This window comes from Osmerus mordax, chromosome 1 (assembly GCF_038355195.1).
Source record: "Osmerus mordax isolate fOsmMor3 chromosome 1, fOsmMor3.pri, whole genome shotgun sequence".
NCBI classification, from domain to species: domain Eukaryota; kingdom Metazoa; phylum Chordata; class Actinopteri; order Osmeriformes; family Osmeridae; genus Osmerus; species Osmerus mordax.
In genome coordinates, this window is record NC_090050.1 from 16,407,804 (window position 1) to 16,434,250 (window position 26,447).

General features: G+C 45.7%; 2 protein-coding genes across 2 annotated transcripts in view; both read left to right on the top strand.

Moving 5' to 3' along the window:
* The window catches only part of col7a1 (collagen, type VII, alpha 1), a 35,818-nt gene extending 26,524 nt beyond the window's left edge, over window positions 1-9,294 (top strand). The window contains exons 80-113 of the mRNA XM_067254856.1: window positions 783-818; window positions 900-944; window positions 1,127-1,159; window positions 1,289-1,351; window positions 1,571-1,606; window positions 1,747-1,827; window positions 1,948-2,016; window positions 2,434-2,469; window positions 2,568-2,627; window positions 2,748-2,792; window positions 2,901-2,936; window positions 3,053-3,088; window positions 3,182-3,241; window positions 3,397-3,522; window positions 3,731-3,802; window positions 3,885-3,920; window positions 4,072-4,131; window positions 4,309-4,353; window positions 4,915-4,950; window positions 5,089-5,124; window positions 5,414-5,470; window positions 5,554-5,625; window positions 5,731-5,802; window positions 5,959-5,994; window positions 6,095-6,175; window positions 7,078-7,131; window positions 7,569-7,622; window positions 7,763-7,825; window positions 7,926-7,988; window positions 8,154-8,270; window positions 8,445-8,522; window positions 8,756-8,809; window positions 9,052-9,100; window positions 9,278-9,294. Coding sequence (XP_067110957.1) covers window positions 783-818; window positions 900-944; window positions 1,127-1,159; window positions 1,289-1,351; window positions 1,571-1,606; window positions 1,747-1,827; window positions 1,948-2,016; window positions 2,434-2,469; window positions 2,568-2,627; window positions 2,748-2,792; window positions 2,901-2,936; window positions 3,053-3,088; window positions 3,182-3,241; window positions 3,397-3,522; window positions 3,731-3,802; window positions 3,885-3,920; window positions 4,072-4,131; window positions 4,309-4,353; window positions 4,915-4,950; window positions 5,089-5,124; window positions 5,414-5,470; window positions 5,554-5,625; window positions 5,731-5,802; window positions 5,959-5,994; window positions 6,095-6,175; window positions 7,078-7,131; window positions 7,569-7,622; window positions 7,763-7,825; window positions 7,926-7,988; window positions 8,154-8,270; window positions 8,445-8,522; window positions 8,756-8,809; window positions 9,052-9,100; window positions 9,278-9,294 — 1,914 coding nt within the window. The remainder of the gene's footprint in view (window positions 1-782; window positions 819-899; window positions 945-1,126; window positions 1,160-1,288; window positions 1,352-1,570; window positions 1,607-1,746; window positions 1,828-1,947; window positions 2,017-2,433; window positions 2,470-2,567; window positions 2,628-2,747; window positions 2,793-2,900; window positions 2,937-3,052; window positions 3,089-3,181; window positions 3,242-3,396; window positions 3,523-3,730; window positions 3,803-3,884; window positions 3,921-4,071; window positions 4,132-4,308; window positions 4,354-4,914; window positions 4,951-5,088; window positions 5,125-5,413; window positions 5,471-5,553; window positions 5,626-5,730; window positions 5,803-5,958; window positions 5,995-6,094; window positions 6,176-7,077; window positions 7,132-7,568; window positions 7,623-7,762; window positions 7,826-7,925; window positions 7,989-8,153; window positions 8,271-8,444; window positions 8,523-8,755; window positions 8,810-9,051; window positions 9,101-9,277) is intronic.
* Window positions 9,295-9,684: 390 nt separating this feature from the next.
* LOC136961296 (uncharacterized) lies at window positions 9,685-12,318 on the top strand. The gene is made up of 5 exons (XM_067255215.1): window positions 9,685-9,790; window positions 10,209-10,334; window positions 10,722-10,940; window positions 11,419-11,601; window positions 11,752-12,318. Exons 1-5 carry the CDS (start codon window positions 9,685-9,687, stop codon window positions 11,775-11,777), a joined length of 660 nt encoding a protein of 219 aa, XP_067111316.1. The 3' UTR covers window positions 11,778-12,318.
* The last annotated feature ends 14,129 nt before the right edge of the window (window positions 12,319-26,447 follow it).

Genomic DNA, 26,447 nt, shown 5'->3' on the forward strand with positions numbered 1-26,447 from the left:
CCGGGAAAGGGACCGTTAAAGCTGCCCAAGGGTGCTCTATGTGTGTCTGTGTGTCAAGTTGTGTGTGGTTGATGTCTGTGGGCTATGCAGTGGCAGCACCCTGTCCAGGAGCATAGCAACAAACTATTTGTATTCATGTCGCTACTTTATATGCTTCAGTATTTGGTTGAGGTTTTTTGTCTCTTAGTGAGTGGATCTGAGATGAGTGTATGCCTGGTGATAGGTCTCTCATGAAATATTCACCCAGCCCCCCCATCCCCCAAGGAGCAGAATGTTTCATATGCAAATACCTGTTTGGTTGGAGAGATTGAACAAGAGAATTCACATACCATTCAGCAATGTATCAAATCAATCAATCAGACACAATAGTGCAGCCAATACTAAATTGATGACGAAATTGAATTCCAAAAGCTCTTTATTCATTTTCTTCAGTCGGCTGTTTGAGCACGTGGCTGTTCTTGCTTTATGTTGGCCTCTCAGTGATATAATGTGTACATCTACAATGTCTTTGTATTATGTGTTGTGGTTTTTGGATGTTTATACATTTTGGATGTGCTTCTGTGTGTTTGTTCGCATGCAGTATGTGTACAGCATGTATTTGTTATGTACTGTGTAGACAGGTATGTACGGCCTTATGTTGTGTCGTGTACACGTCTATTTACAGAATACATGGATTTCTACGTGTGTGCTGTTGTATGACGCATGGGCGTGTGTTCACTGTGTATGGGCCTGCGTGTTTGACTGTTTTAATATGTGAACATGTTCTTATCTCCTTTTTGCAGGGAAACCCAGGAGAAACTGGAATTAGAGGGCCAACTGTAAGTAAGACACACACACACAGAAACACATTGACACGCACACATAGCTCTGGGTAGTTGTGATGCAGTTTATGTTTGCAGGGTCCGATTGGCACTAACGGGCCTCCCGGGCCACCAGGTGTGAAGGTGAGTAGCTGGTCTGTCTGTTTCTTCACAACCCACATACCACATTAGTATGGCAGCTGGGTGACAATACTGCTGGTCCTCTAGTTGTACAGCAACAACATGGTCTTACAGAGCTCCAAATGACAGATACATGAAGGGTCTGAGGTCAACATGGAGGTTTCTGTTTGTGTTGTGTTCCCCAGGGTAATCAAGGAGAGCCAGGAGTTGGTATTCAGGTGACACTGTGACGAGCCCCAGTACTCACGCACACACACCCACACACACAAACACACACACACACAAACACAGACATAAATCCATAATATATGAATCTCCATGATTATCAAGTCTCTTCTCCTCTCCAGGGTCTGCCTGGTCAACAGGGAAACTCGGGCCTGCCTGGCCCTCCAGGCCCCCCAGGAGCTGTGGTATGTCCTGTCCCATGTCTGCAGCACTGTCTATCAGGGACTAACCTTTTGCCCTTACCCGACACACATCCAACCTCACACTATTAACTCTGCTGTCTACAGGCCCCGTGAGGTCTGTGGGATATTTCATATGGTGTTGTATATGGTTGGGCTGTGCCCCATGGTTTATCCCTGAGTTATTGCTTCATTGTGTTTTAATGCTGCTCTGCTTCTGTCCAGGGTCCACATGGCCCCCCTGGACTATCAGGACAGGTGGTAAGTACAGCACAGCCCTGGGAAGCTCATTTCACAGAGCCAACAACTACACCATCACACTCCTCCCCACAGCACAGCTCTCCACACCTCAGCCACCAACACACAGCAATTGTGGCTGCATCTGTCTCTGTATACTGTAGGGCGAAGGGGGCAAGCCGGGGGTCCCAGGAAGAGATGGTGTGCCAGGAAAAGAGGGGACACCAGGACTACCAGGAAAACTGGTGTGTGTGTGTTTCAGAGTGTGTGAGTGAGTGGCTGTGTGTGTGTGTGTGTGTGCACAGTACTGTGTAGCATATTTGTGTTCAAGGTTATCCGCTTATACCTCCCCTCCTTATCCTCAGGGCATCGCTGGATCAATGGGCTCCCCTGGTCTGAAAGGAGAGCAGGGGGACAGTGGCCCCCCAGGGAAGGTGAGTGGGTGTGTGTTTTGGGGAAAGTGTGGTGTGTGTGTTTATGTGTGTGTTTGTATGTGTGTGTTTGTGAGTGGCTGTGTTTGAAAAGTCCTATTCATGAATCACAGCTGCAAATGACAACTTCCTTAAGGGAATGACTCATCCTCTCAACCCCTTCAACCTACAGGATATGTAATCACATCACTTCAAAGACACACATACAAACATACCCTCTCACACACTAAACCCTTCGCTCTCAGGCTATAGAGCTCCTAAAGCTACAGCTGTAAGTTTCACATGTTGTATGGTACCTGAGAACCCTTAGAGATTAATATAATATATAGTAGAATAGTATTGTAGACCCTGGATAGTTGGTATTGAACTGTACAGTAATTGTACTGTAATGACGTTTTTGTTTTTTTGTCTTTATTCCAGTCTGTGGGAGGACCACCTGGACCCAAAGGACAGACTGTGAGTTATTTCCAGGGTTACTGTAAAAAATACTGCGGAGCATCATTTTAGTTTTGAGGGTATGGAAGCTGTCCTAGCTGACTTGTGATTGGTGGCAGGGACTTCCTGGTGTGACATTGCCTGGAACAGTGGGAGAGAGAGGACTGGCTGGGCTTCGTGTAAGTCTGACTCTACACAGTTTCTAAATCATTTGCTCTCTCAGGGATTCACACGCACTGTACTTCATGACAAAGAATTGATGTGAGGAACATTTTCTTGACAAAACTGCATCCATCTAGGGTGAAAGAGGAGAAAAGGGGCCAGCAGGCATCAAAGGAGATAGAGTGAGTAGTTTATACTGCATTCCAATCTGACAAACCATTTTAAGAAAACAGTTACTGTGACAAAGGTCAACGAAAGCTACATCTAGAACGTTTGTCTTCCTGGAATAGGGAGTTCCTGGAGATAATGGAGATCCTGGAGAAGAGGTTAGTTACTGCCTGGCCTCATAATAAGTCTGTCTAGCAATTACACATACTGGACCAGTACAAATACTTTCAAACACAGAAACAGCCATGCCTCACCCTCTCTCCGTCTCTGTTAGGGGCCCAGAGGACCACTGGGAGGCAAAGGGGACAAGGTAAGACCCAATGGCCCACCCTGCATATGCTGCTCTGGGTGTGTTGGTGAGCCCACCTGGGCCCCAGATCTGACTGGACCTGGTGTGTTGCAGGGAGAGAGAGGAGTGGGACTCGCTGGACCTCCAGGTCAGCCTGGACCCAACGGACTGAAGGTGAGCATACCTTGATTGATTGATTAATTGAGTTCACTCCTATCTTGTATTGTGTGTTTCTTGATGTTGTGTGTTGTGTTGTGTTGTGTGATACCATGGTGATACCATGGTGATACCATGTGATCCCATGGTGAACCTGTGTGTCTGTGCTCCAGGGTGACCCAGGACTGCCAGGCCCAGCAGGGCCCCCAGGACCGAGGGGACTAGCTGGGACTGCTGGTGTGGCTGGAGTCAGAGGAGAGTCTGGAGCCCCGGGACCCCCTGGACAATTAGGAGAGAGGGTTAGAGAAGACTTGACCCTCCTACACAAGGCTTGATTGCTTTAGCGTACAGTGTGTTGGAGTGAGGCAGTGAATGTGTGTTTATGCGTATGTGTGTGTGTGTGTGTGTGTGTGTGTGTGTGTGTGTGTGTGTGTGTGTGTGTAATAGTAGCAGAGAGATAGTGTGTGGTGTGGGTGTGAAGTGATGCAATAATGGCTTTTATTTCAGGGACTCCAAGGCTTCCCAGGTCAGGTGGGCAAGTCTGGATCTCCTGGTCCTCCAGGGCCCCCTGGACAAGCAGTAAGTGGAATTACCATTATGTGTGTTTTGTGTGTGCGCGTGTGTGTTTCCTAATCGTTATATTGTTTTTTGCTCTGTCTAGGGCATCCCAGGTACAGATGGAGTCAAAGGTGACAAGGTGAGTTTGTCTTCAGAGAGACATACAGTAGATATACAGGACATTCTCCCATCATTTGGACAATGTACATGTATCTAATAATGACACCTTCCTGTGTGTGTCTGTCCTATCAGTGAGCATGTATCTTATGAGCTCTATTGCTGCTTGTCAGGGGGAGGCTGGAGTGGGAGCGCCTGGATCTAGAGGAGAGAGAGGAGACCCAGGTCCCAGGGTAAGATGGCCGCCTCCGCCACAGACGTTACGTGGGCTTTATTATAACACATGCTTCTCTTCCATAGGGGGAGGGGGAGCATGCTAGTTTGGTGGGACTGTTTGCCTCAGACACTCTTTCTTGTGTGTTCACTATACTCCTTTTGTATTCTCATGTGTTTGTCTGTTCTGTTTTCAGGGGGAGGAAGGTCGCTCTGGTCTAGACGGAGACAGAGGATCCACAGTAAATATAAAGAGCTTTATTTTCAATTGTATTTGGGGAGGCTATCACTCAGCACACCCTCCATCTGGCTCTGCAGCCCTCCCTGCTTCTCTGACTGAGGGGAGACATCTGCACCTAGTCAGCTCTCCAAATCTTTCTTTCTCTTTCTCTCTCTTTCTCTTTCTGTTTGTCCAAAGGTCGGTCTCTTGCTCTGTCCACATCCACTTCGCCAGAGTTATAGCCATAATAAGGTTAAAAGGATTGTGACGGTGTCTTTCTGTGTAAAGGCCACTTTGTTTTCTCAGCTCCTGATCTTGTAAAAGTACACTGAAGTAGCTCTCCTCCATTAGTTGCCTGGTAACCCGTAGAAGAGGCATGGTTCGTTGCCATTTACCTGAAGGAAGAGACTGTATATTTAAGTGTGCTGTGATGGGTCATTTTGATTTGAGACAGCCTGACATTGTCTGTTGAATGGTTATGATGTTGTTCATCTATGTACATCAGTCATCATGTGTGTTTATTAGACTGCGGTTTGCATTGATGATCAGGGCTATATGCAATGTGTGTGTGTGTCTTCCTCAGGGCTCTCCAGGGAGCAGAGGAGAACGGGGAGAGAAGGTGAATATTTCTCCTTCTTTTTTCCCAACGCGGATATGTGTCACCATGCTCCATCTGTCCCCTGAGCATTCTGTTCATGAACAATTGTGAATCTCCTTGTCATGCCTGACTAGTGAGCCCTGCTCTCAATTTTTTCAGGGGGAATTGGGGCCACAAGGGGACAAAGGAGAAAAGGTATGCATTGAAATGCCGAATTTGATCAAGGCTGTGTTTGTGCAGCCTTGTGTGAAATAGAAACAAGCGCAAGAAGTAGATATAATGAAAGAGGAAAAGTAAGAAAACAACAAAGAAAGCATGTCTAGACGAAAACAAACTAAGAGACCGTTTAAAGGGGGTTTTAATAGTGAAGATGCGTTTTAGAAGTGAACAAACAACTTGCAGAGTGAAAGATACAGAAGGCCCCAGTGTGAAGACCTGTGTATGAGAGCAGTGCTCTTCACTGGACTGCTGTTATCCCCTACAGGGAGACACTCTACTGGTGGGGGGACCTCCTGGAGAGAAGGGAAACAAAGGAGAGACCGTGAGTAAGACCCAACCCTCACTATCTACAAGGCATCCTTGCACAGTAGGGATTAATACTCGAGATGGTTGTGCTTGTTCCAGGGGGACCGGGGGCCCAAGGGGGTGCAGGGGGAGAAAGGTGTGAAGGGTCAGGAGGGGCCCACTGGGGAGCAGGTGAGTTTGGAGGAGGGCGACTCCTTTTCACAGCTCACTACTCAATATGTTGATAACATTCTGAAGAGGTACAATGTAACTGTGTGTGTGTGTGTGTGTCCTCAGGGTCTGAGAGGGGAACCAGGAGAAAGGGGCTCCACAGGTTTCCAGGGGGCCCGTGGCCCAGGAGGACAGAAAGTAGGGGCCCGATTCCTACATGACTGAGGATGTTGTGTGTGAATGTATTGTGAATCTCTGTGCTGTGACTGCCATGTCTTTGGGTTGCCTGTGGTAGAGTGTTAAAGGCTCAGCGTGCCGCAGCTCTCACAAGGCTGTGTCTCTTTGTGTCTGCAGGGAGAGGCAGGCCAACCTGGGGTGCCCGGAGAGTCGGTCAGTCTTTCTCTATTCCTGTCTCCTCGAGCCAACATGAACGCACTTCCGTTACGCCTCTCTAACCCTCCCGTGCGTGTGTGTGTGTGTGTGTGTTCAGGGCTCAGCAGGGAAGGACGGTCTGTCTGGAATGAGAGGCGAGAAAGGAGACGTGGGGATTACTGGGATGCGTGGATCCAAGGTGTGTAGAGCAGGTGGCGTGTGCTCGTGTTCATGAAGTGAGCCCGTGTACGCTCCTCTTAGTGCGTGGGTTGACGCTCCCCTCCTGACGTGGAGAACCTTGAGAGACGTCCTTCATGCTCCAGTTACATCAGTTCCATCCCCGCAGAGGCCCCCGCGGCCACGGGCCTCTCATCACACCTGGCTGACATCCCCGCAGAGGATCTTTCTGACTTTAGACCGAAAATGCTCTTCCATACTCCCCATGTCGCCTGACACGAGAGGCTGGTTTTATTAGGGTACATCTGGGACACTTCCCCCCTCTCGACCTTCCCTTGGTTTACCACTGCAGTAGCTGCTAACTCTAACTCTGTGATGAGGAGTGATCTCTGTCACACATACGGAGAGATGTCCTTGCTGTCGACGGCTATGATGTTCTGTCACAGCATGCTAATCTGGGTTTAGAATGACTAATCCAGGCGGTACAGAATCTACCCACTCAGACTTCGCATGGGGCCCGAAACACTTTCATTTTCCTTCATCTCCCTCCAGTTTTTGTTCTCTCAGTAATCACTAGGTACTTGTGTTGGGATTGTACTACTGGGATCTGTTTAAGGTTAGATATGGTCCAAATACAATCCACTAGTTTGTGCGCTACATTCACTAGTGTTAACTACTGACAGATACCATTTCACAGAGTGGCAGGCAATGATGATTCACCTGGTGAATAAGACTGGTGTAAGTGTGTGTGTGTGTGGGTGCGTGTGTGTGTGTAGCAACAGAATGAGTGACAGGTGAAAGGACTGTGGGTCTATGTTTAGTCCCACTCTGTCAGGGTAGATTGGTGGTTCGAAGCCGTCTAGCCCTCTTTGATTGACAGGGCACTTCATCTGCTTCTGTCATTGACAACTCATTGGTTTCCAGGGCGACCGAGGAGCAAAAGGGGCGTGCGGAGCGGACGGACCCAAAGGAGAAAAGGTGAGTGAGAGAGACTGGGAAACAAGCTGGAAGGCAGAAGGAGACAAAGGCCAGAATGAATACGAGGAGATGCCTGTCGAGATAATAGAGAATATTATCATACCGTTTTCATATTAAATCGCGACACATCTGTCTTTGGGTTATGAGAAGATTGAATGAAGTTAATGTGGGTGGGGAGGTGAAGCGTGCACCATGACCTGTCTGCCCGTCACCTCCACACACCAAGGATGCACAGCTGATGCTGATGGACTCATGAGGTATCTCTCAGTGTCTCTCGTGGGCTCTTCTCCTAGGGGGCTGTCGGCATTACGGTCGCCCCACACGGTCACTTCTCTGTCACTTGTCTGGCTTGTCTGTGGTGCTAATGCTTCTTGTGTCTGTGGTGCTAATGCTCCTTGTGTCTGTGGTGCTAATGCTCCTTGTGTCTGTGTGTCCAGGGTGACGCTGGCATCCATGGACGCTCAGGCCTGCCTGGGAGGAAAGGGGAGCAGGTTGGAATCAGTCAAAGTCACACCATTACAACCTGAAGACAATGGCACTGTATCCCATTTTCAAGGTTGGTTAGTCACCAGGGCTGATTAGGGTTGTGTGTGTGTGCGTCTGTGTGTCTTTGTGCATGTGTGCATTTCAGGGTGACGTGGGGCTCATAGGGGCTACAGGATCTCCAGGGAAGGAGGGACTCATCGGCCCCAAGGTATCTGCCCATATCTCCAGTGTGTTGTGTGTTGTGTGTAGGTGTGGGCATATTCAACAGCACGGAGTCTGAACAGTGAAACAGACATACTTCTATACAGGGCGACCGTGGCTTTGATGGAGTTGGAGGAAATAAGGGCGCTCATGGAGAGAAAGGTGAAAGGGTGAGTCCTACCAACCATACCATTATAGAGAAGATAACCAACTTTACGGTGTGTCACCCCACTGAAGCTGTCCACTGAATGCCACTGTTAACCCTCTCTGGGGATATGCAGGAAAAGAGAAATGTTCTTGATATGTAGCTGTCCTTTGTTCTGTGTGGTGGTCAGGGCCCTGCAGGTATCCCTGGCCCCCCGGGCCCCAGGGGAGTGGACGGAGTCCCTGGTCTTAGTGGACCCCAGGGCCTGGCTGGAGCTAAAGGCCCAGAGGGCCTCCAGGGACAGAAGGTATAATCAGCAGGCTGATCCTAAAACTACAATGTTCAATGTTCAGTGGTGTTATTCCTCCTATATGCTGTGTGAGTTCACGTGTGTGTGTACGTGTGTGTGTGTGTGTGTGTGTGTGTGTGTGTGTGTGTGTGTGTGTGTGTGTGTGTGTGTGTGTGTGTGTGTGTGTGTCAGGGAGAGCGTGGGCCATCTGGGCCAGCTCTGGTGGGTCCTCGTGGGATCCCTGGGATCCCAGGAGCCATGGGTGAGCAGGTGAGTGACTCTGTACATGTGTCTCTACCTGGAGAGGGGGATTTGCCATGCATAGTGTAGTCAGGTGTGTACCTATTCCATCATTTGCTTTGCTTAGCTGGGATCACACATAACAAAGAACACAAGCTTCATGAATCTTTCAGAATCTACCTATGACCTCTATGAGGGGTTGGTTGTGTTTGGTAAGACATGTGTGTGTGTGTGTGTGCATGTGTTTGTGTATGTCTTCCCAGGGGGAGATCGGTGCAGATGGAATGAAGGGAGACAGAGGAGAGCCAGGCCTGACGGTCAGTGCCAGACGTCAGCCCAGAGGGGCCTAAACATGGTCTCAGACCAGCTCACACACACTCACACACTGTGCCAGACGTCAGCCCAGAGGGGCCTAAACCTGGTCTCAGACCTGCTCACACACACTCACACACTGAAAAACACTGATGCACACACACACACACACACCCACACACTGACAGACGTGCACACACACACACTCGGCTGTTTATTCCTCTCACCCTCTTCTCTGTGCGTACAGGAGGATGAGATTCGTGCATACGTTCGCACAGAGATGAGTCAACACTGTGGTGAGTCTCTCAGTCATCTTCTTGTGCCAGGCCTGACTATATACTGTTACACTGCTGTCCTCCAGATGAACCTCAACACCCGTCTTCAGTGCTTCAGAAGCATCTGCAGGGTGCTAATACACTGATGAATGTACTTTGATGTTTTCTCTCTCTCTCTTCTTCCTTCCTCTGTTTCAGCTTGTGGAGGTGAGTGAGAACCAAATATGGAACAGTGGGACTTACTTTCATGATTATCATTTTCATGTTGGACCAAGTTTGGGGATTTTATGTGTACATTGTTCTGTCTGTATTTTTTTGTATTGTGGGTAACTATGTATGTGTTTGAATGTGTCAATGTTCTGGTGGAGGCGGTTCTGCTAACATCATTGTAATCTCCTACTGACCAGCTTGGTTGTTCTGTTGTTGTCTTTTGGTTATTGTTTCTCCCGCTGGTCACTGCCCCTTACCTCCCTTCCCCCTCTCTCCTCTGATCACCCTTTTATTCTTCTTCTACCCCGTAAACTAATCCTCCATGTTCTTATGCTGCCTCTCTGTCCTATTTATGTCTCTTGGTCTTGGTCCTCCTCCTCCCCTCCTGCCCCCGTATGGTCCTCTCAGGTCTTGCCCCAGACCCTAAGCCCCGCCCAGGTGTCCAGTCTTTCAGGGCGGGGCCGGCACCACAGCGCTCGCTGGCCCAGATGGGCGAGGAGGGTGAGTGTGTCTGTCTGTCTCTCCTGCCATGTCTGTCTGTGTGTGGAGACCTTTGAACTCCAGGGTGGTTTTCTGGTCAAGAAAACAGAGGACTCCTAACTGTTACTGTCTTCCTGTCCGTCTTAAGTGTATACTCTGTGCAACTCTAACACAATATGATCATGTCCCGTTTGATTCTCAAAGATTGTGTTTATAACTCAGGGGACTTATCCCACCCAGTAAGTCCTTATACAATTCTAGCCTTAGATTCTTAGTTAGGTTCCTGGTATGGGAGGGTAAGGGGATGGTAAGTTAATATAATGGTAGCATGTGGTGGGGTCATGTTATGGTAAGTTATAGTCTCCTGCCCCCCTTCCTCCATGTCTGGGTGAAATGGGTTGAGGGGGTGTGACCGATGTGGCGCCTACCTGTGTTGCAGGTCGTGAACTCCGTGTGGTGATGAACACCAACGACCCGGACTACGAGCATATCTACTCCATCGAGAACTACGATGACCCTCTGGAGGAGATTGTCCTCTTCACCCCCAACATCAATCAGAGCAGGGGTATGCCTCCTCCTGCACCACAAAACACCACCCCACACTTCATTCGTACGCCACGCTTAACCTAGCTCAATCTTTTAACCTCACCCCAGTCTCACACACTAGTCTGCTGCTACATACAGTTGCACACAATTTCTCTTGTGTATAATATATATCTACAGTACCAGTCAAAAGTTTGAAACCCTTTTCCCATAAAGGGGTCCAAACTTCTGACTGGTACTGTATGTATGTGTGTCTAGTGTATGTTTGTGTACTGTGTATGTTTTGTGATGTGCTGAAAATGGTCACAAAATTGGCGCATCTACCTGTTCATATAACCGAGTAGATAGATTTATTAGTGAGTGTTTGTGTGGGTGTGTGCCTGTCTGTCTGTTTAATGCGTGTCGACAGGTGAGGTTGTCAAAGTTTCTTCTTCGACTGGTGAGGCTGTGAAAGTTGTGCCCCAGAAAGCTGTGGCCTCTCAGAAAGCTGTGGCCTCTCAGAAATCTGTGGCCTCTCAGAAAGCTGTGGCCTCTCAGAAATCTGTGGCCTCTCAGAAAGCTGTGGCCTCTCAGAAAGCTGTGGCCTCTCAGAAAGCAGACAGACCTAAGAGAGACCTGAAGGGGGAAGGTAAAGTCCACCCACTAACTCATCTCCAGGGTTCAGGCTATGATGGGGTTCATACCGCATCCCACCTCCCTGCATGTGGTACTGTATAGGGGCTACTGAAGCATGATGGGTATGCTTACATAGGTGGAACACATCATTCAAGAAGCACGGCAGATTAATGAAACATGCTAAGTTTGACCTTACAATCCCTCATTGCCTGATACATTATTTTGAATTATTTTTATGAAATAGAGATGGATGTACATTTACTTCATAGGCTTGTGTGTTGCTGCTGTGTGTGCATGTTTATTACCAACTAATATATTCCAAACATAAATCTAAAGTTAACCTTGAGCACTGCTACCACCTTCCACTGCTCCCTTCAGCCCAGTCCTGCTCATGTCTACTCTTCTCTGTTTTTCATCTCACAAGTATTTCCTTGCTGTTATATACTGTATGTACTGTACATATATGTGTGTGTTTCTATGTGTGTGTTCAGCTCCAGTGGACCCGTGCTCACTGCCTCTAGAGGAGGGCACCTGTGGGCGCTTCACCCTGCGTTACTACTTTAACGCCCCGGCTCAGGCCTGCAGGCCCTTCATCTACAGCGGCTGTGACGGCAACGCCAACCGCTTCCTCCTCCTGGAGCAGTGTGAGAAACTCTGCCTCGGGGGCAACACAGGTAAACACACTCAACTGGACATACACACCCATGGACTTGCGCATTAAACACATTACAACACACAGAGCACCCACACTTGCACACATCCACACCAATATGGTGAACAAACCAGCACACGCACAAGCATATTTATCCCGTTTTTCATTCCAGCGACTCCGTCCGGCAGACGAGGATGATGAATAGGTACACATTTACCACCTCGTTTCCAGCTCCAAGAATGTCAATAAACCGTAGTTTTGATGTTTAAGAATATAAACATCAGCTAAAGATATATTTGAGCTGTTGATGGATCCATGTTTTTCCCCAAGCTGGATGGTTTAGATGTTTGCTTATTTATTGCTATTGCATTTCTTCAGTCAGTGGGCACACCTTTTTACCCAATGATCCTTCCATTTTAACTGTCCAAATGGTTGTTATTGAGTACTGTCTGTACATGACATCTAAATCAGTCCACCAATGTACAGAATTGTTCCACTGTTGAAGACATAATCTTTGAAGCACAAAATATTGACATTGAATTGTACATATATGCATAATTTAACTTGGGAAAAGAGTTATATATTGTTGTAGTAATTTTATTTGTATACATCTGCATGTCTACTTGACAGAAAAGGTGCTATTTTGAGAAGTATTTTTATACTGTTTTTATATAAGCTTTTTTTCTTTGGATTGGACAAATCACATGACTTGAAAGTATTAAACAGTGCTTATGATGAATTGGAAAATGTCATATCATTACAATATGGATGCTAGTCCATTTGCTGCCTCGGCTTCTCTATATATAAATCTGTTTCTACCTCAGACAGAACCTGTCTTCTATCAGTTTGTGTGTGTGTGTGTGTGTGCGTGCGTGCGTGTGTGTGTGTGTGTGTGTGTGCGGTGTCTGTGCGGTGTCTGTGCAAGTGTCTAGTTCCAAGCTGTGCTGTAAGTAAAAGCTCTAATTACACCATAGCATGTTTTATTAATGAAGAGATTAAACACTTATCTGGTGTGACTCATCCTCTCATGGTCTCCCTTGCTCCATGGCCTTCCTGATTTCCCCTGACGAGCACTCCTCATCACACAGACGGACATACACACAGGGAGAGGGAAACTTTATTAGAACGGAACAAAGATAATGGTGACCTGGAAGGAGAACAGAGTTATGCAGCGTGTCTCGGTTCTGTATTCGTTTTTGATGGTTTTGTATATTTTCTATCCCAAGACTTTGGGGAAAGCTTGACAACTGAACATGATTTGGAATGATTGGCTATGTGTGCGAGTTTGTGCGTGTGTGTGTGTTTGTGTGTGTGTGTGTGTGTGTGTGCGTGCTGAGCATTTCTCACACCTTTCTGCTCCCAGCCTGCCTCTCATCTGCTCAGTTCTTCTGTCTATTACTGTCAGTCAGGTTCTGAGTGTGTTTGTCAGAGTGTGCGATTGTGTGCGCCAGATTTGTCTTGTTTACTACATGTGATTCTGATCTGCTTTCCTCCTATTCATCATATAAGCAACACCTGTCATTGATTTAAGTACCCATGAACTGTCTGCTACTCACACCAGACAGAACCATCCTAGAACCATAGCCTCAGATTCTCCCTGTTCGGGGGACCTGGGGGGTCGGTGCTGGGACCACATCACCAGGGTCGGACTCGCCCTCGGGAGAGTCGGGAGATTTCCCAAACGGCCGCGGCATAATGCAAAAAAATAAAATATATAATAATACACAGTCGTGGTGCGGTCTGCGTTTCAAAGTCCCGGGCCGTTTTTCAGTCCCAGTCCAGACCTGCACATCACACTTGGGGTCACATTACACATCATACCACATCACAAATACCTGTAACTTAATTATGATTCAATCTCCCTGGTTTTGTGTTTGTAAATACACATAAGCATACGTGTGTCCATGTATGCTTCTGTGTCGGTTTTTAATTACATGGTGCAGATTACGTAGGTGATCCGCCTGTGTGTATGTGTAATTATGTGTATGCTGTTTACATGAAAAACGTGCATTATATGTTCTCATTAGCTTTTCATTACTGATGACATCGGTTTACCACCCTTCCAAGGTCACCTTGGCACTACTGAAGCAGAGCTGCATTATCTTCCCATGATAATAGAAGCCATATCTTTCAGCTCGCTAGCCTTCTCTCCCCTAAGTGTGCACTTGTGCACTCTGCCACTTGGACTACTCCAATACCATGCTTTTAGGTCAGTGTCTAGGAGCATTCAGGTGGAAAGGGATGGATGATTGGATACAGATTGGTCACGTATGTAGTGTGAGGTGGCGGTGCCCTCTATCTGTGTGGGGCAGTATTGAATGCATCAGTGTGTAGTATGCAGGAACACGTTTAGGAGTTGTTCATTTTTCCTCCTGACTGACCTTGACTGTTTAAAGCTGCAGGGTCTACGGTTGGCAGAACAGAGAGCGTTGTAGTAGTGTGCCAAGAACAGGACCAAGCATGCCAACAAGTTACACACACACACCATCCCTCACACACACACTCTCCATATCTACCTCCCCGCCTACTTGCCTTTCAAATTAGGAGGGCTGTTGCTATGGCAATGCAAATTTGCTAGATATGCTGTTGTGTCTATTGCTAACACCCTTCTTTGCTCCATCACCCACTCAGTCAAATGATCACATAATGTTTATCTATGTCTCTCTCGCTCTATTTCGCTCACTGTGATGTGACCATTCTTACAGTTTTCTATGTTTCATAATTTCAGACTCGAGTTGAGTCCTGTGGAATATGCCAGCTTCTACAAAGGCTCTGCATAATGTTCTTTTATTGCATCTGTACAGTATATACTCCTCCTATACAATGCTCCAGGCTTCAACTGTACAGTATATACTCCTCCTATACAATGCCCCAGGCTTCATCTGTACAGTATATACTCCTCCTATACAATGCCCCAGGCTTCATCTGTACAGTATATACTCCTCCTATACAATGCCCCAGGCTTCATCTGTACAGTATATACTCCTCCTATACAATGCTCCAGGCTTCATCTGTACAGTATATACTCCTCCTATACAATGCCCCAGGCTTCATCTGTACAGTATATACTCCTCCTATACAATGCCCCAGGCTTCATCTGTACAGTATATACTCCTCCTATACAATGCCCCAGGCTTCATCTGTACAGTATATACTCCTCCTATACAATGCCCCAGGCTTCATCTGTACAGTATATACTCCTCCTATACAATGCTCCAGGCTTCATCTGTACAGTATATACTCCTCCTATACAATGCTCCAGGCTTCATCTGTACAGTATATACTCCTCCTATACAATGCCCCAGGCTTCATCTGTACAGTATATACTCCTCCTATACAATGCTCCAGGCTTCATCTGTACAGTATATACTCCTCCTATACAATGCCCCAGGCTTCAGTCCAATCAATCCTCTTTGTCTGGCTGAGGAAAGGGAACAAACACTTTTTCTGTGTCCTGAAGGACACTCAACTTCAGCACTCTTAAGTAATGCAGCAGTAAGCATTTATTGGTCTATTGATCGTAACCCGTTCCTCCACACTGCTTTTAGCTTCCCTCGTCTGCTCTCAGGCTGTTTCACTGTCAAGTCATGCCAATTTGAACAGGTGTTACACGCCTTTCTCCTCCTTTGCAGGATATCTCTTTCTCCGTCAATGTTTATGCATGATAGATTTGAATTTGTTGATGTCTTTTATTGCTTATTAATTGGTTATGCAAATTTAAGTGTGCCGCGGAAGGTCAAGATAGTATAAAAAATACGTAATTGTAGTTCAGAAGTTACATCTAGACAGAAGGTGAGAAAAACTGAAAGTTGAAAAACGGTCGGGTGTGACCTCTCCGTCCTGCGCACATACACACACTTTACCCTTCCCTCTCTCTCTCTCTCTCTCTCTCTCTCTCTCTCTCTCTCTCTCTCTCTCTCTCTCTCTCTCTCTCTCACACAAGCTGTTTATTCTGTTTAATTCCTGTCCTCCAGTGGATAAGCTGTCCATTAGCATATTCTCTTCATTATGACACAGTGGATGATGAGCCACCTGAGTGCCAGAATGGCTCAGCATTATCTGCAGTCTCTCTGGGGCTGCTTGGGTCTCATAACCCAACATTAACATATGCCATTTCTCATCCCCACCACCTGTCACTCACCAGTTCCCTCTCCATTTCAATTTCTTCGATTGACAGCTCGTGTTTTATTAGGTTGTTTTTGTGTACAGCGTCCTGCGTCTGTCTCTGACTCACACACACACACTCCCACACTGACTTCAATTATTTCATGACAGTGAACTGTCATTTACTTTTGGGGCACTTTTTTGGCGGGTGCCAAGCTACTCCTAAGAGCTCTTTGGTGACGTGAACGTGAGAAGACCTGTGACAGCGTCACTCTCTCTTGCTCTCGATCTATCTACTCCTCTCTCTCGCCACTCCATCTTCTGTATCTTCCTCCTCTCTGGGCTGAAAGGAGGATAATTGAGCAGCTGAGCAGGAAGAGGAGAGTGTTAGAAAGGATCCGTCATTTGGAGATAAATACACAGAGTTGGAGAGGACAGAGGGTCCTCTTTGGATCAGACACTCCAGCCAATGGTGTTCTGCCCCTATTATCTTGGCATCTTAGGCAGGGCCAGTGTCTGGCCTTCCTAGAATGACCTCACTCTGGCCTAGACCACCATCCACTTACCCTCTGACGGATGACTCATGATCTCTTCATAAGCTAGAGCTGTCAGGAGGAGCTCAAATATGGACCCATTAACCCCCAGTCATGCTGACCTGAGGCTGTGTTCTGACCGAGCTAGTCAGCAATAAGTAACCACTGACAGGTGCTCATTTAAAGTGTGCATATAATCCAAAGCTCCATGTTTACATAAGTAAAGTCTGTGTTATCGAGAATGTCGCAGCATCCAGCTGATTTCCAAGCATGTTTTAGATTTAGACAGAATTGCTATGCATCTGACCATCCTGTCTCGTGTGGTCATGTGGGGTGTACTAACTAACCCTAACCACACTGTTCAAATGATCTGCTTTGAGTTGTTTGGTGGAACCGAGTTACCACCAATATAAAAAAATAAAAGTTTACCTTCCTGGAGTATGGAAACACATTAATGTGTGGTTTATGTAACCACACACAGTTTGTTATAACACCAGTACAGTAAGAGTGGTACACCAAAGCTGGGTTTATACTGGAAGATCAACACCAAATTGAATATGAACACTATTTTTGGAGGGTTTCATCACACAATGTGGGTGTCTTTTAGCAGTTCAGGGAACTTCTCTGGACCAGATAGGTGAATAATGGCACTGACCTCTGCTGACCTCAGATGGAACCTTTGAGTAAATTACATATTGATTTGTTTCAAAGAGATGTGTCTTGTAAACAAACAGTTCAACCACACTATAACTAAACTCAAACAGACACACATACACACAGACACTTAGCACTCCAGAAGACTAAATTGGAACAGCCTATGTGTTCATTAATTCAGAGAAGCTTAGGTCATTTTTCCCTGTGTTTTCACCTGGTGTCTATATTCCTGTTGGCATGATGCCTTACATCCAGCAGTAAAGTTTCTTCCAGTAATGAGGTGTCAGCTTGGATTACTGGACACCAGCGTAGTCTCTTTCTCATTGAACCCACTGTCCCCTGCTGTCCTGGCTTCTCCTCCTGGCCCAGGCTCAAATGTGACTATTTCCTTTGGGCTCTGGTAAAAACAAACTGAGATGCATGGGAAATGGGATGTCCTGCGAGAACCCTAACCCTCTCCCAGGACTGGGTGTGACTAAAGCATTTATTCACTGGGCATATCGTGACGGTCACGAATGGTCTGTGGAAGGGGGTTGTCATCGTGACGTCACTCAGGTGTAATTTGAAGGTCTCTGACGTTAGTGGAAACAGACTGATGTGCGGATGAGAGGTGGAGAACAGACGGGCCTCGGCTTTAGGAGGCAGGTGGGGGAGGAGGACTGACAAAGGAAGGAGGCTGAGCTGGAGAAGAGGTCCATGGGTCACAGACTGCTCAGGGAGAACAGACTGAGAAGGTTGGAGGTGAAGGGAGGAGGGAGGTGGAAGAGGAGTTTGGTGACAGGTCAGAGCGCTTCTCATCATCTAGCTGTCACCAGGTGCCCCTGTGGTGTGCTAAAACGGGATGTGTCTAGACATAAACACATGTTCACACAGACGTGGGATGGGCCATAGATGCCAGCTGACTGTGCACAGATGTACATACTAAACACAAAGACACACACACTATTGTATGGTCGCTCTAATATAAAGAAAAACTGTATTGGTCCATAACATTCAACATAATATACACATCTAGGTTTTGATGTGTACATTCCTGTGAATTTATGTTTAATGTAGACCATAGCATATATTAGGGACTGGAAGGCTTATTTTTGTCTATATTTTGTCCTTAGTCTATTGTAATGTTTTCAGGGTTTGTTTGGTTGCCATCCTAAAGTACATAGCCTTCAGGGAGCCCTGAGGAGCAAAGCTGGTCTCTAAACATCACTGTCTTCATAAGCCAAGCTCATTTCACAGCCCATTAGCCAACTTCAAACACAATAGTGAACACAAAATGCACACGTACACACTCACAGGCAGGCACATGAATCCACGCATACATGCACGCATTGGGGGAAGAAAGTGCCAAATTACACAATTGTACCACCTACAAACACTATGGTGAACCATGTATTATTTTCTACAGAAGCATATAAAAGCATCCATCATATGAGAGTCAATTGACAGCACACTGATTACAGTGTACGTGTTTGCCTATACACACAGTGGTGGTGACACAAGCCGTGCCCAGCAGGTCCATGTCCATCCTGCCTCATAGATGTTAACGAGAAGATCCATCAACCTGTACTTGCCCTTCACCCTTGAGGCAGAGGTACCATTAGCCTAGACAAACACTACAGAGGTGGCATTCAGAGAGCTCTCTCTATACTTCGCAATATCCACTGTTTATTTCTGTCTATTCCTGAGGTAAAATTAGGCCTCTGTCATAAATAATTCAATGTCCTAATTGGCTCTGGTGTGATCAAACAGCTCGTGCTGATCTTGTCTTTTGCCACATCTCTATCTTTCCCTATTGCCGGCTTTATCCACTCTGCCAGTCCTTTCATAATCCTTTGGCTTGACCAGCCAGTCCCAGGCTCCAATTCAAGGTCACTGCCAGTGTGAGGATGAAGAGAAAATTGTGGAGAAATTTGTTACCTTTCATGTGCCTCTTTTTCTCCCCTCTTTTTTTTATTCCCTCCATTTCACACTGCTGCCCTAAACACTTAACCCTTTCCTCTACCTTTTCTTCCTCCCTTTGCTTCAGCGTTCCAGCACCTTGGATTAATGTCCCCTTCAGTGGAAATAAGGACATTTAGAGGACACTGCTTATCTCAGAATTTCCTCTCCTTTTTGTCACTCTTTTTATCGCTCTCACATTGTCACTTTTTCTCAAATCCACCCTCTTCTCCCACGTTACTGCTTTATGACATTTTCAACTGCTTCAGTGTCACTTTTATTGTCCACTTCAGCTGCCCCCCCTCTCTATCTGTCTCTTTCTCTCTCTCTTTATCTCTCTCTCTTTATCTCTCTCTTTCTCTCTCTGTCTCTCTCTTTTTATCTCTCTCTCTATCCAGACACTAATAAGGTCAGCTATGAGATCCCTGTCAGTGGTTCCTTCAAGGGCAGGGTGAGCTGTGGCTGAATGTAAATCAGAGCTTAAGCATATCCTAATTTCATTCTCAATGCGTTTATTGACTTGCTGCTTGAAATTCATTTTTAAGTCCTTTGAGAAAAGTCAATAACACCTCAGTTGGAAAGACAGATCATATTTGTCCTTCCCAGCTGCAGTGCAGATCTCTTTATAACGCAACTCCTGAAGTAGAGAAACAGATAATACTGTTATAACCTGAGTGTTTGCTCTAGAAACAACACCTAAATATGTTCATCATGAATATTTGGTTCTGCTCACAGATATACTGTACATGTGTACATACTTCCCTGTGTATGTACTGTCTATGTTTGTTTGTTTGTGCTTGGGTGTGTGTGTGTGTGTGTGTGTGTGTGTGTGTGTGTGTGTGTGTGTGTGTGTGTGTGTGTGTGTGTGTGTGTGTGTGTGTGTGTGTGTGTGTGTGTGTGGCTGTAGTGTGTTCTAAACTTCCTCTCTTGACTGAGCAAGTGCCAAAGCAGTAGACAGGTGAGATCTCAGGTCTGAATGTCAGGTCCGGTTTACAGACACTGCTGCTGGTCACCTTTCATGCTCTGATGGGTAGGTGGTGCTCAGATTTCTAACTACCAGACAAACTGTCAGATAGGGCAACAGGACTCACTAACCACCACACAATATGGTAAAACAATGATGCAATACACAACAAGCACAAAATGTAATGTGTATACTGCATGTAGGTTTATGTGCATGAGAGTATGGGAGTGCTCCTGTCGGTGTGTGTGCCTGTGTGTGTGTGTGAGTGTGTGTGTGTTCATAGCCTGGCTGAAGGAAACAAGCGTATGGTGTGTGGGTGTTTGGCAGGTCTTCCTGATCCCTGGCTCATTCTGCATTTGTATGCAAATGCAGAATGCATTTGCATACAATTTTACCACATTACATTACCAAAGATGCACATCGCTAGTGAGACCAGTTCCCATTTGTTTGTTTTCACCAGGAAGTGCAAGGCATGTGTGTGTATGTGTGTGTGTTTGTGTACGTGTGTTTGTGTTTGTGTCTGTGTGTATGGAAGTGGCAGGATTTACAGGAAATTCGGTACTGGACAGACAGGGAAATAGCATTAAAGCTTGTTAGTGTACCAGTGCTCTGTACCGGTACAATACAGCAGGGGGGAGGAGCAAGGGAGAATGTCAGACACAACTAAGGTGTTGCAGAATCCAATTAAATTACCCTGACCTTGCCCTATCCTTTTCCAAGAATCTTTTGGTCTTGGTAGAGTCCCCACACCCCTTCCCCAAACCCCCTCCCTCTCTCTTTATTTTTTCCTCTTTACCTGTCCATTCCCCACTGTTTTGCAGAAATGCTGCTGTTTTCCGATCATCCCTGGCTGTGAGAAGTTTAGTGACCCTGTGGTGATTATATAGCTCTTGATCAGCGTGCAAGTCCAGAGAAGTCTGTTTATGAATACTGAATTAAACAATGTGTGAGTGTGTGTTAAACGTTTATTGAAATCAGGAAGAATCCATGTTTTTATTCAAGGTCATATGGACACACAATTTGTACCTCTTCTACCTTGTCCATGTGTCATCTAAGAGTAACCTTTATCCATAGTCATTATTCCGACATTGTTTGAAAAATCTTATCATTCATCATTTGGTGTTCACATGCTCACATGCTGGGATTGAAGTCATTTTAGATAGTCCATCAATGTCAGACAATTTTCCCTTAGTCTGACATAGCCTAGCTGTTTAGACAGTGTGAGCCATTTATTTTTCACTTGTCCATTGTCTCACTCTGACTGTTGACATTAAACTAAATGATGAACAAATTGTGTTCACCCCAAATTACTATTAAATGAATCTCACACTAGAGCCCTTTTCAATTCAATGTGTATAAGTGGACTGACAGGAGATAAATATTCTGTGTTTAGCTATACTGAATACGTATCACTTATCAGCAAGAAGAAACAGCTCGACAGTTCTAATGTTGGGACAAGCGCACCTGTCGTTCTTGCATCTCCTATCCCCTCTACATCGGTTTCGAAAGACATGAGTTGGGGTGGGTTTAATACACTGTCGTAGCCTACCCTGTGTGTCAGTTAGAGCAAACAATATGCCGGGATTTTGGGGAATGACGCTGAATTACTACAGGAAAAGCGTTCACCCTTGAGAAATCTCAGGTCGTCCTTGTATCACACACCCCTCCTTCCCCTTTCTTCTATCTCCCTCCAACTAAAAACGCTCCCTCCATCCACCCCCTCCTCTCCTTCCCTCCCTTACCCGCTGCTTGCAGAGAGTAACCGTATTGGAGGGATGGAAGGACTGCGTGCATCCACGAGCGGCTACCCTCTGCAGTACATGAGATAATCTATGCGTTTGGATGGTCCAAGTGTGGGATGCTCCTGCTCTGTGTGGAGAGGTCTAGAGTGATAGGCTGCTGAGAGAGAGAAAGGCTAAAGGAATTATCTGATTTATGAACAGAAAAGGTCACTACCAACCTCTTTTTCTTGTCCCGTGGAGAATTTTTCCAATCCTGTGCTCTATAATATTTATGACACCACAAAGGCGTGAATTTATTCCGGTCACGTCGGGCGCTGACAGCCGGCTGTCCTGGAGCGCTCTGGAGTGAATCGGCGAGAGACAGCGCAGCGCGCGGACACCTGCAGTAGAATGTAGCGGGAATTCCCCTCATAAACCAGTGCAAGGTGGTAAGTAGTTACGCGTTAACCTAAGGAAATGTAATTATATATCGGATTCTCGTTTACTATCTGGTTACATGTAATGTGTAATTTAACGACGGTCACAGATTTTTCGTTAGAAAAAATTACATCAGGCATGTCAATTTCACTGTCAATGTTGCTTTCCAAATAATTAATGAGTCCGAAAATTATTAACCTATTAGAATGTCAGAGAAATGTGACTTGTGAGGTTATCAACGTTATAACTGTGAAGAATATCGATACATTTGTGTACGGGTCGCTTCCCAACATAGCATCGGCCTATCCGGAGTCAGTGCTCTGCTGTTCTCCATGGTGTTGCACTGAAAACGACACCCAACTAAGTCACCATCATCTCCCACTTCTGTTGCTAATAACACGATAAGTGTCGTGGTGCACTGGTATCCTCAGAGTTCTACTCACCTGAGGCTGCTGCTGTTATGTAGGCTGTTCAAACAATAGACTAGAAGATGAGTCATGTCACATGATAAACTTTCAAAGTAGCATCGGATTGAAACCTGCCTTTAAGTCCTAAAATTCTAAATTCTAATAGAAATGTAAGTCTACTACATATGATTCATCATGTGTTCATAAAGTAGGGTTAGAGTTAGGATTATCTTACTCACCAGGGTGAAGGCTGTAACTTTAACTGTAACCAAGGTAAACAAGTGTGACCTACTTTAGCTTGCTATATGTAAAAGAGTAACAGTAAATCTGTTTGAAATTCAAAAGTTTTCTGTTTTAGTGGGCCCAGGGATGCACAACGTTTTGAATGGCATAAAGTATCACAGACCATTGTGTATCAGGCATCCTAAACTAGTAAATCTCACTATTTCTGTATAAAGTGTGGATGTATGTTTTGTGAGAAAGGAGTGGGTTTTGAATTTGCCCCTCTTCTTTATTCCTCCTTGGGGAGCCCCTGCCGTGAATTCCAAAGGGACTGTCTTGGAAAACCTATTCCCATTCTTCTCACTCAAATCTCTATTGAACATGTGTGTGCTCCTGTATTAAGTGTGTATCCCTGTGGGTTTTTGTGCATTTGTGTGTGGGTGTGTGTACGTGTGCGTGTGTGTCTGGATTTACAAGCGCACCTACGCATGCGTGCATTTGTGCATGTTTATATTTATGGAGGCTTTGATGATTCTTCTGTACGGTGTGTCACTCAGCTAGATGATACACAGTACATGAGGTAGCCGATGCTGTCGTATATGATTAATTTTAAACAAGTGAGGGGACATGTTATTCATGTTGTAGTTTTCCTCAAGAATGTTCTTATACAGATCTTATTCCTAGACACATTGTAGGCCTTAATGTTCAATTGGAGTTATATGGAGGAAATAAAATAGGAGACACTTTGTGGACTTGACATCCATAGTTATTCAATATACAATGTTGTTTGTACAGTATGTGTGTGTCAGCTACTGAGTTTTGAGTCTGTATATCCACAAATCTCCTGTCATGCGTCTCTTTACTGTACTGTAGGTCTGCATGACTTTCCCCTAAATCAGCCAGTAGGGTGAATATGTTAAATAAAAATGCAGTGCAATTTATTATCTAAAACAAAAGAGACAAAGATGGGATAATCTTAAAGCTAGACTGGACCAATTAAATACACAACAGGAAAAGCAAATGAAATAGGGAGATGGAAAGATAAAGGATTCGGGATGGAGGAGAGCCAGGAGAAGATTTATATGTGAAAAAGTGGAACCTATGTATATGTTTGTGTGTGTGTGTGTGTGTGTGTGTGTGATGTATTGGGGCGAAGTGTTGTTACGGTGCTGGTCTCTTCCTCCCTCAGGTGTCAAGGTCTGTCATGATAGTGTGATAGCAGAGCGGACTACTGTGACCCACGCCCCAGGCCCCTCCTGCCCAAATTAAGTCCTGTCTGCAGGAGATAAATGGCAATAATTGAGTTCTAATTGCCTTCTGGAGAGAAATAACTTCATCATTTGAACCGAGCACAAGGGTCTTTCATCTCTTAATATGTCAGTTTATTCCCTCTCTTTTCTTACACTCCTTTCGTTTTTATCCCTTAGCTGTCTATCTACGATCTATCTCTCTTTTCATCCCTCCTTTTTTCCTCACTAAAGTACCCTTCTCCCTCCCAGAAAATGATCCCCTATGCCAGGCAGATGCAAGACTGGGTAATAAGCCTGTCATTGATCCACTGACATCGACACATCCTGGATTGGTGTATAATCAAACAAAATAAAAAATGACCGTTCACATGCATGTAGTGTATGTCAAACTGCATTTCAGTGCTATGACTCAACCACCCGCTAGCCCCAGCCTGATTTCAGCTACTTTCATACATGATTTGGGATTCTGTCTCTTGATAAAAAGCTGTGTGATTGCAGTGTAGCCTTGATTGGGCTTATTGATGGATTGGTACTTGAAATGGCAAAATAACGGGCTAGCTGGCTCTGGGCTGGGTTGTAGTCTAGGACATGTTGATAATGGATGCTGGAGTTAAGTAACACATACAGACACACACACCCTGTGTTCTGTATTCTAACATGGGAATGTAGTTAAGGCACAAAACTGAATTTGCCCATATGCTGCATTGTTAAAGTCTGTATACTGTGCTTCACACTGAGATTGAGAAGAGTCAGCACAATAATGGAGACAGAAACAGCAAAATACGGTGGTGGCTTGATGGATGGAAGGAGAGGAGGATAGTTTGGTAGTGGTCAAAAGAGAGATGGATAGAGGGAGTGAACAGGGCACAAACATTACCCTCAAGCGACTACACAACTCAGCATCTATCTGTACCTCTACATCTCCTTCCCATCCATCACTCCCTCCCCCATCTATCCACTCCAACAGTATCCCTCCGTTTCTCCATCCATCCCTCTATTCCTCCCTCTTACCATCTCTTTTGCTCCATCTCTCAGTTGCGTGCATGTCCGCATGCACAGACAGTGGAAAGGATCCAGCAGTCTTTTGAACACACAATATGTCAGTTTGCTCTAATGGTGATCCATCTTCAGTTCTATCTGCAGAAAACATGAGTAAGACTGTGTGGGTGGCTGTTTGGCTGGTGTGTAAGATATTACCCAGTGTGTGTTTGTGTGTGTACGCGTGCCTGCATGGGTATGTGTCTGCATGCATATGCGTGTGTGTGTCAATATGGATTGGTTTTATGGATTGGAAATTTTGAAAAAAGATGCTGTTTATATAGAGTGATGATAAAATATCAGTTTATGTTTTACTCACCCAGAACTGTGTGAAATACACAGGCATACCTGGTTCAGCCAGTGGCGTCGATGCTGTGGAGAGTACTGGTGTTTTGAAGAGGCAGTTTTCTTGGGCTGCCAGGGAGGCTGCTGTCCCAGCTGGTGGCTGTTAGCTCTTGGCACTGCTGGATGAATTGAGAGGGACAATTACACCTTTGATCGATTGTCTCACTGCGGACCTTAGAAACACCTAAGACAGCTATGAGTCAGCAGTGGACTACCTCTCCACAACCCAGCTCCATCTCTCTGTCTCTCTCCCTCTTTCCCTTTTATCTTCCTCACTGCCCTCGCATTCTGATCAATATTCTACATCTCTCTCACTCTCTTTTTTTAACTCTCCCGCTAAGGTGGTAAGTCATTTTACATTTATCACAGCAGGATTAAACCACCTTTGGATGTGTGTTGGCATGCAAGGGATAAAACTGCTTTTTTGCTAGAATGGTTTTGGAAACGAATCCACTGATACTTTGTTTGTCTGTTTGCTGCTCAGCACAACAGGGCTAAATGGAGCATTTCTCCTGTCACTGTGCCTACTGTATAGGAGCATGTCTCCTGTCACTGTGCCTACTGTATAGGAGCATGTCTCCTGTCACTGTGCCTACTGTATAGGAGCTGGTTACCTGTCACGGGTAGAAATAGAAGGCAGAAACGTGTGAGGTGTTGTTGCTATGCAGAAATGTTTACCCCTGGGGTACCACTCCAGAGTGATCCAGGCCGAAGGCTCGGGGTTTGGTTTCTGAATGCTGAGGTCTCCTCTTGGGCTTCATGGATCTTGTCCAATTCTCTCACGGCGCAGAGAAAGAAGATAAACAAGCATGAGATGTGAAGTGGGTCGGACACAAGAGTAGAAACACACAGTGACAGATATAGTTTGGCTATACTCATGTTTATGTATCGACTGCTTTCAAGTGGATGTTGTTATTAGCTGATGGTCATCAGCTGTGCGGTCGTGATGGCAAATGGGAGGGGTGTTGTGTTCTTCTTGAACCTCAACACCAAATAACCCAGCGGTAAGTCAATAAGGATTCTGCTTTACATTTTCTAATGACCTAGCTGTGTGCTGATTGAATCTTGAGTTCAAATTCAATTAAACTCCTCCTCTCACTAGTTTCAGTCTATTTGCTGATCTGCATGCTGAGAGGGTTGTGTTGTAGAGTGGTGACACGAAAGACCTTGGATTCAACCACTTGATAGGTTGGATCTGGACAGAACTGGTCTGATTAGAGGACATCAGTGAACATCAAGCAGCAACAGAGGAGC

Bases quoted from the DNA above. Each gene is read 5' to 3' on its own strand.
- LOC136961296 (XM_067255215.1), top strand. From the start codon at position 9,685: ATGGTCCTCTCAGGTCTTGCCCCAGACCCTAAGCCCCGCCCAGGTGTC. The intron at 9,791-10,208 runs GTGAGTGTGTCT...CCTGTGTTGCAG, and splicing joins GGCCCAGATGGGCGAGGAGG to GTCGTGAACTCCGTGTGGTG. The intron at 10,941-11,418 runs GTAAAGTCCACC...GTGTGTGTTCAG, and splicing joins GAGAGACCTGAAGGGGGAAG to CTCCAGTGGACCCGTGCTCA.